General features: G+C 48.0%; 2 protein-coding genes across 4 annotated transcripts; one reads left to right on the top strand and one right to left on the bottom strand.

The window, feature by feature from the left end:
- Window positions 1-2,236: 2,236 nt before the first annotated feature.
- On the bottom strand, window positions 2,237-6,419 carry RILPL2 (Rab interacting lysosomal protein like 2; the record flags this gene model as incomplete). 2 transcript variants are annotated; one of them, XM_082491599.1, is made up of 4 exons in its annotated part: window positions 2,237-2,404; window positions 2,888-2,998; window positions 5,315-5,466; window positions 6,087-6,419. In XM_082491599.1, the coding sequence occupies 4 exons, from the start codon at window positions 6,417-6,419 to the stop codon at window positions 2,380-2,382; spliced, it is 621 nt and encodes a 206-aa protein (XP_082347725.1). In that variant the 3' UTR covers window positions 2,237-2,379. The 2 variants fall into 2 exon arrangements, with proteins under 2 accessions (XP_082347725.1, XP_082347726.1); XM_082491600.1 differs by having other exon boundaries at window positions 6,195-6,419.
- Window positions 6,420-6,472: 53 nt separating this feature from the next.
- SNRNP35 (small nuclear ribonucleoprotein U11/U12 subunit 35) lies at window positions 6,473-8,314 on the top strand. Of its 2 annotated transcripts, none has more exons than XM_082491597.1 (2): window positions 6,473-6,584; window positions 7,287-8,314. In XM_082491597.1, the coding sequence occupies exon 2, from the start codon at window positions 7,290-7,292 to the stop codon at window positions 8,085-8,087; it is 798 nt and encodes a 265-aa protein (XP_082347723.1). In that variant the 5' UTR covers window positions 6,473-6,584; window positions 7,287-7,289; the 3' UTR covers window positions 8,088-8,314. The 2 variants fall into 2 exon arrangements, with proteins under 2 accessions (XP_082347723.1, XP_082347722.1); XM_082491596.1 differs by lacking the exon at window positions 6,473-6,584 and adding an exon at window positions 6,877-6,962.
- The last annotated feature ends 354 nt before the right edge of the window (window positions 8,315-8,668 follow it).

Here is an 8,668-nt window from a genome sequence, read left to right as displayed (position 1 = left end):
TTAAAACCTCTGTTCTTCAGCATCACTTTTGTAAACAAAAGAGGGGGAAGATCTCTCCCAATTTTACATTACAATAATTGTCTTCTCTGAAATGCTTAACTGGTAATCGAGTAGCACTGCATCGGAAGATGGTAATAAAGCTGATGTTGCACTGAGTATGTATCCTTTACTTTTCTAGGAACTGACATATATATATATTTTATATATATGTATGTCAAAATACTTTTCAGAGAAACTTGCCATTTGAATTTTTATCCCTGTGCCTTATAGGAAGGTTTCATCTTCTAACAAGGTATAAAGCACTTAGCAGGGAAAGATGCCCCTGGGTTGGCAGCTAAACTGCTTTTGTCAGGCTCGCGTGGCTTTGCCAGAGGCGTCGGGGTTGCTCTGTCAGGTCTGTAGCCTCTTCTGGTGTAGCCATAGCCAAGGAGTTTGCTCCCTTTTTGAGAGAGCAGCTGTGCAGCTCACTTGGCACAGAGTGGATGCAACACTGATGGCTCCAGAAAAAGTCTAGCCCAAAAAGGTTGAGGTGTTCTCCCGTCTGTTTTAACTGATGAACTCCCACCTTTTTTTTTTTTTTTTTTAATAAAGAACTTCTTAAAAGGTAAACTGCAAAGAATAATTGCAGCTTTCATTGTTGTCTCCTTCAGCTAACGGCAAAGAGTGGCTTAGGGCTATGGCAGTCTTCTGTGCCTCCATGGCAGGTTGTTACTTTTGCACAGCTCTATTTAATCTGTGGAGTTTATTACTAAGTCTTAATGAAATGCCTTCAGGTAGAGTGATTAGGGTGTTTTGGGGCATAATTCCCCCTCCCCCCTGTTTTTAAGGGAGGTGAGAAAATACATCCTTGGATAAACCATGGGAGAGGATGGAGTTCAGAGCACACATACACCTCTGAGCTGAGGAGATGTTTATCTGGGCTGTTGCTGATGCATGATTGTTTGCTTGTTTGTTTTTCTCTAAACATAAAGCCTCTGCTAAGGAAATGCAGTAACTTCCTTCCCTGCTACCATGCTCTAGAAAATACATTGCAGGGATATGACAAAGGCTTATGAATATTTTGAAGATGGCATAATTACTTTAGCCATTCTGTGCCCTGGCTGAACCAGCTGGCTTAGGTCGGACGTCTTGCCTTGCTAATGTACGACTGCTAATAAATTCTCTCTGAAAGGAGACTGCCGTTCTACCTTCTGCAAAGCCGCACTCACATTGTGCATCTGAGCAGATGTGTGAAGTGTCCTATATTTTTCATGCTGCTAGCGTATGAGAGGGCATCAAAAGATTTCAGAGCCTGCTTTCACTTCTGAAGACAGTAAGATCATAGTTTGATACCTGTCACTGCTCCTTTTATGTCTGTTCAGAATTCTCTGCTCTGGAAATTCTGCTTTTCTAAATGCGGATCTTAATTGGTATATTTCAAGCTGCTTTTCTGCTCCTGTTTCCCCTATATGCTTCAACTAGTGATATATCTCATTATGGGGCTAATACACAGCTTGTGACAGATGACTGAAAGAACAGAGCTTATGAAAAATACAACTGTCTACCACAGGAGATTTTTAGTTGTCATAAATGAAACATTTGGTGCATCTATTCCAGTTTGAGCACGTCTGCACCTCTGAAAAGACATCAGTCCTTCATGTGGGCAGAGCATAATGCAGCAGCTTTTCCTCCTTTGCTGTGCTCTTCACCTCCATCCCTCATCTTGACCCCAAACGGTCATCTCTGTGTGTGCAGGGGCTCTGCTGTCACAGCCCAACTGCATCTTCCTTTGGTGGAATGGGGTGTGACAGACTGCTGCCTGCCGCTGCCCGTGTATCGCCCATCTAATGCAAAGAATGACACAGAACAAAAAGCAGTGCTGGGGTTTTCTTCAAGTAATTCTGTGTTAGTGTAAGATCATTACTTTCTGTGCAAGAGCAGTGGGGACTGCAATCTGGATGGGTTCTTCCTTCCTTCCCAGCACTTCACTATGAATGCACTCATGAATGGCATGTAGATCTCTAAAAATATCTTCATTTTGCTAAATCATTTGGGCTGAGCACTTTGATAAGTGGACAAGATAAATAAGTGGTAGTACAGATCATCACAGGCTTTTTTAATAAGAATAAAAATCACCTTTTTTATAAACATTTATTTTCTACATGTGGGTAATGTCTAGCTGGAATCTAAGAAATACAAAAAGTGTCTGTCTTAAACAGTTTCTAAAAAAGCAAAGTAAAATCTGTTCCGAAAGAATATTATACAACACAATTTTTATGAGACTGCTTATTCTCTACAGTAGGAGTGATGCTTTTTCTTCCAATCATTGACTTCCCTAATGCCTTGGAGGCTCTTGTCAGTGCTATTTCTGAACAGGAGTGGTTAAGTTCTCGAGGATACTCATTTTCCATGTTTAAAAGAGAACCTAAAAAAAAAAAAGACAACAAAAGGGAAACAATGTACAACTGGAAAAGAAGGAACATGCAGTAAGATGGCCATGTCAACGTGTTCTGCTATTTCGGGGAACTTTAGGGACACAGCTGGAGCTTGTGGGTACTGCATACAGCTGCGGCATACAATGTAAATAAACCTCCAGGGACAGCTGGTATGTTCCCACAGCGAAGTCTTAATGTGCAGGCAGGGGAGGCAAGTATCGCATAGTTTTGTACTGAAATGCTTATTTTTTCTAGAAAAAAGTGATGCCCCGCTTGCCTGGGTGGAGGTTGCCTTCCTGTGGAGTGCTTTTTCCACAGGAAAGGATTTCTCGATCGGGTTTTAATTTTACAGGGAGAGGAGGAGAAAACAATATCCAGCCAACTAGACCAAAGTTCAGAATCCCTGGATTCACTAAGTCTGAAGCATGCTGTATTCTCCCATATTCTGCCCAAAAAGCTGCAGACAAACTTACAGCCGTTTGATGATTGTCTTCTCTTCACTGTCCTTGCTGGTGCCAGGGCTACTGCCACTGGCCTCTTTTTCCAGTTCTTCAGTTTGGTCCCTCCTCTGTGAGATGATCCCACTGGGAAAAGAAGAGGGTTTGTTTATTTCTTGTGGTTTTGTGCGTAGCGTGTCATTGCTGTCTATATTATACCCTTCCCATAGCAGCTGAGGATGTGGGGGAATGGGTATTCACAGGACAGGTATGGCAGCCTGGCCTATTTCTTGTCATGAATTGCTTTTACTTTCCTTAAATGTTGCAATGTAATTTTGCTTAGGCTATGCGTTAATGAGAACACTGAAAAAGTAATGAGCTGACTTCTCCACAGATGAAGAATGGCAGAGCATAACAGGAGTGAAAGGGAAGTGTAATCACACGTTGGATTTGTACAAGAGTCCAAAGATAACAGTAGGGTGTAGACACAAACGGTGAATTTCTGCATGGGTGGATGGATGTGTGGTACCTTCAGTGCAGCCACAAAGGATCACACCATGCAGCTGGGAACAGATGGGAGATTCCCAGCTTCCCTGCAAGGCAGGTGCCTGTTCCTTTTTCCATCCTACAGAGGAGAAAAGAAAGGCTTTGCCCGAGCTGTAGATTTTGTCATCCTGCTTCAATGCTGCTATGCTCTACAAGGTTGTAACTGCCTACTTTAGACAAAAGCTTCAGTTTTACCAAAGGATGTTTTCCCTGCTTGGAATGGGGTAGATGTTACCAGCATGCATACTGCACTTTCTTTTCACAGCATGCCAGTTTACTGTCCTGAGCTGACCTCATTTATCTGGAGAGCTGAGTGGATCAAAGCTTGTGACTGCAGTAGCTGGAGGCTGAAAGTAGCTAAGCAACATCCTAACAAGCAACACTCATTTGGACCTTGGAAATAAAAATACAGGAGAGTATCTAGAACTCAGATAATTCTGAGGCAGATTCTACTTTTAGAGAAATGGGACTATGAGCTGTTTGGTGACACTGCAGATCTCTAATATTTGCATGATAACTTCTACTCAGAAATCAGGATTAAAAATGTCAACCCCAAACATCATCAGTCACTTTAAACTATTCTCGGGAAGGATGTCAGTTACCTTGTGCTATATAGAACTCATTTCCAATATACACAAGACACTTTAGAACATGTATTTATCCTCTTCCCCTGCACAACTACGCTTTATGGCCATACAATTATAATTAGGATTTTTATGTGAACATTTCAAGGGAAGATGGGTTTTGGCTTAAGCTGTAATGCTGTACGAAGAGATAACCACATAGAATTACTTGAACTAAGAAGCTGCCTTGACACACTCTGTAGGTGCACAGTGATGTGACTCAAAAATTGAAAACGTTCGTACTGTTATTTTGTAACTTGGCCTGTAATAAGCTGTACAACGCCACTGGGAAATCAAAGCAAGAAGCCATTCCACTGGCCACACAGCCACAGCAGGCAGCTGAGCTGGGGAAGCAGTGCCTCTCAGTGCTGCGAGTGCTGTTGAGCAGTTTGTAAACTGACTTCTTGGATTTAACTTTAACTTTTTGGTTTAACTTGCCTGTTAGAGACAAGGCGAAGGGCGGATTTACTGTATCTAAGAGGTTGTTGCTGAGATATTTCAACTGAAATCTGAGGTGCTCAGACGTTTTATGTCTAGGTAAATAGTTTCTTGCCACAGAGTTTATAATACAACCTGATGATGGGGTAACCTCACCAAGAGCAAGACCCTTCCTGTTTCTCACCCTTTGGCTCACACGCATTCTCCCAGGCTGGTCCCTTCTGGAAAGACGAAAATCCTTCTCTGAAAGCATGTTTTGCACAATTCAAGTGCCTTACACAACCCTCTGTTGGCAGTCTTAAAAAAAAACAAACCCACAGCTCATCTTGAATGATGATGAAAGGGTCTAATATTCTGCTTTTTAGATTGATGCCAAACCCCCTGTGGTAACAAAGGAAGAGTAGATAAGCTAGCGTCTCTGACAGCAAGCTGGAGAAGGAAGGAAATTTTGACTAAAGCTGAGATGGAAACCCCCGTGCTCTTTGGTACGTAGCGTGGCTTTAGACAAGAACAGTACATGCGCAGCTGCTGTGACTACACAAATGAATGCATCTGCATGAGAACCCAGCCTGTGTCGGGAGTGGGAGTAATGGTGTGTAGGCTCACAGCGGTACAATTACGGGGACAGGCTGCCAACTGCACAGAATAAGAGGGAGTTTAGTTTTAAAATTATGTTGCATAGAGACTTCACCATTCCCCCATTTTTCTCTGCTCATTTGTAGGCTCTTGGGAGCACAGATGTCTCTCGTATGTGTGGACAGTGCCTAGCCCAATCTAGGAGCTCAAACCTCTGATCTGGTAAGTTCCCCAGACAAGAAGTAATTATTATTTGTTCTTTGCTGACTTCACCATATACCTCTTATAACACTGTAGCTCTTCTTGCACCACAAGAAGCTGAGCTTTCAGCTGGTTACGCTCTTGCAATACATCTCGCAGCTCCTGTAATGTGAACCGGGGGCGATTTGGATCTGTGAGGTCTATTACCATTTTATCTGGTCCAAGGCTGAGCTGTAAAATAAATGGTGGTAGTCATGATCTTGTAACCCGTCAAAGCCAGGGCACTCCTAGCATTAAAACTCTGAATTTTATAAATATATAGTAATTCTTAGAACCAGTATGAGATCATTGCAATCTTGATTTTTTTTTTCCCCAAGCAGTTAGTTGTAGTTTTTCATATTAGTTTTGTATGCCTTTGGTGTCTGCGTTTCCCAGCCAAGTATAGGGCCCAACTGCGACAGGCTCTAACCACAACTAAAAGCAACGTCTCTGTCCCAAAGTTTGTGATCAAGACTGCCAAGAAGCTGCTTTAATCTGCTTTTCTGTTCATTAGAGAGGCTGAGCAATCTAATGTCACACCAAAACTCTGTGGCAGAGAGGTGAGAGCCGAATTCTCGTTTCCTAATATAAGACCTTTGCGGTAATTTTTTTTTTTTTGAGTCCCAGACATCAGTTTCCCACGCGCAGAGTAACGAAGCTTTTACCGTTTGCACAGACGGCGAATTCTCTTTGCGGGGCCGGTGCTGTGACGACCCCGCGGGTCGGGGAAGGGGCCTCCGCCGCACGTACCCCCCCGGCAGCCGCCGCCACCGCCCCCCCCCCCCCCCCCCCCCGACTCTCCCGCCACCCACCTGCTGAGCGCCGCCGGGGCCCCCCGCTGCCCGCAGCGCCTCCACCTCCCGCCGCAGGCTGTCCCGCTCCAGCCGCAGCTGCTCCTCGGCCAGGCTGCTCTCGCTCACCAGCGCCTCCAGCATCTCCAGCACCCGCACGATCCTGAACTGCAGCCGGGCCAGCGCGGCGGGCACCCGCGGCCCGGCGCCGAGCTGCAGCAGGTCCCGGCCCACCACGGAGGAGATGTCATAGACATCCCCCGCCGTCAGCTGGAAGGGGCTCTTCTCCAGAGCCCTCTCCGGGCCGCCATCCCCCTCCTCCTCCTCCTCCTCCTCCTCCCGGCCCTGCTCCATGTCCGCCGCGGCCCGGCGCTAACTTCCTTCCCCAGGGCCGCGCTGCCGGCGGGGCCCGCGGGCGGAGCGAACCCTCCCGCCCCCGGCGGTTTCCATGGAGGAGGCCGCGGCCCGGCGGCGCTTCCCGCCCTGCCCCTTCCCCTCAGGAGACGCCCCCCGCCGCCGGTAAGGGGACGGCGGGGACACCGCGGGGAAGGGTCGTGGGTGGCTCCGGTCGCCGCGCCGAGCCCTCGGTCTGCCCTGGGCTGGGCACCGCCGCCGGGTCGGGCCGGGCCGGGTCGGGCCGGGCCGGGCCGGGAGGGGAGGAGGGAGGTGAAGGCATCGGCTGTTCCTCAGCGCCACATTCGCCACACGCCGTGACGAGGCGGCCTCAGGCCCGGGCGGGGGGGAAGCGGGGGAAAGGGGTGTGCGTGTTGGTGGCGCTTCCGCCTGACGGGGAAGAGGGTTTAAATAAACACCACCGGGAACCCCCCCGCCCCGCCGGGGCCTGGCGAATCGGCCTCGGCCGACGCGAAGAGCCGCCTTCCCGCCGCGCCGGGCAAGGTGAGGGGAGCGGGGCGGCGGGCGTAGAGGGAGGGCGGCGCCGCCGCGTGGGGGGTCCCGGCGGCCGTGGGGGCTCTCAGGCGGGGGAGGGGGACGGGACGGGGCCGCGGGACCCTCTCAGCCCCGGGTGGATCCGGGCTCCCCGGCATGGCTCTGCCCGCGGAGGTGAATTCAAACAACAGCGATATTGTTGGTTTTTTTTTAAGTTTGTCAAAGTTTTGGGTAATTTTGGATGAAAAATACTATACAGCAGTGCCGAAAGTGCTGCTCGCACTACCTCTTCTTCCTAAAATAACTGTGTAGTGCGTGCTTTTGTCCCGCTAGACAATGAATGACTGGGCCCCCATCGCAAAGGAGTATGACCCCCTCAAAGCCGGCAGCATCGATGGCACAGACGAAGAGCCCCACGACCGTGCCATATGGAGGGCTATGCTGGCACGCTACGTACCCAACAAGGGAGTCACAGGAGATCCTCACCTCACCCTGTTCGTGGCAAGGCTCAATCTTCAGACAACAGAAGAGAAGTTAAAGGAGGTCTTTTCCCGGTATGGAGACATCAGAAAGATCCGTCTGGTTCGAGACCTGGTCACAGGATTTTCCAAGGGTTACGCATTTATTGAGTACAAAGAGGAGCGTGCTCTCTTGAAGGCCCACAGAGATGCCAACAGGTTGGTTATTGATCAGCACGAGATCTTTGTGGACTTTGAACTGGAGAGAACTCTCAAAGGATGGATTCCTCGGAGGCTTGGAGGTGGTTTTGGAGGCAAAAAAGAATCCGGGCAGCTACGGTTTGGAGGACGGGACAGACCTTTCCGAAAGCCCATTAATTTGCCAAACATGAAAAATGATTTCTATGGAGAAGGATCAGCAGAGAAAAGAAACTGGTCTCGTGAAGGAACAAGGGACTGGAGAACAAGGGACCGAGACCACGAAAGGAGCAGAGACAAGCGATGGCCAGAAAGGGAGCGGTCGTGGGCTTCGGGTGAAAGTGAGAGAGAGAGGGACTCCAAGGAGGAGAGGAGCAGAGGGAGGGAGAGGAAGGACAGAGACAGGAAGGACAGGGATAGAGACCGGAGCAGGGAAAGAGACACCAAGAAACAAAGAGAGGACGATAAGCATCGGTAGGTGAGGTTGCCTTGTCCTTGGGGTATGGTGTCTGCTTTCACATCCACGTTTCAGTTGCAGACATCGCTGGGGCTGTGAGCAATGTTCCCTGAACAAGGCGCTGTGCTATTGCTGTCTTGTGCCTGTGACTCTCGCCTGCTAGAAGCTCTCTGTACTTCGGTTGCTAATGCAGTTAAGATACGCGTTGAATTGCTTTTCAGAGAAAATAAACTTTTGTATTAATATTTTTGAACTGGTGATTGCTGTAAGAAACACAACACATGTATGAGCATCCCACTGAAACAGAGTACACACCTCGTTAGGTACCCATCTGGCGCCCTGGGTTAAGGTTCATGAGAGAACTCCGTATTTAATTATTTATGTGCCAGATGTCCACACTAATTTAGTGAGACAGATGCCCTTTATGAAATAGTCACTTGATGAAGAAATAGTAATGGAATAGCGGCAAACTAAGCTTCTGAAAAATATGCCCCGACACAGAAGTTGATGGGAAGTGACTATTTTCTTGAAGATGGTGGGACAGATGAGGTCTTTAGTAATACTGTGGCCTTAACTAGTTCTGCGACGGTGTCATGTTTAAA

Source organism: Vanellus vanellus (genome assembly GCF_965231255.1).
Source record: "Vanellus vanellus genome assembly, chromosome: 16".
In the NCBI taxonomy this organism is placed as follows: Eukaryota; Metazoa; Chordata; class Aves; order Charadriiformes; family Charadriidae; genus Vanellus; species Vanellus vanellus.
This window is presented reverse-complemented; position numbering and strand designations above follow the sequence as displayed.

Excerpts from the sequence above, each read along its gene's own strand:
- SNRNP35 (XM_082491597.1), top strand. The coding sequence starts at position 7,290 with ATGAATGACTGGGCCCCCATCGCAAAGGAGTATGACCCCCTCAAAGCC.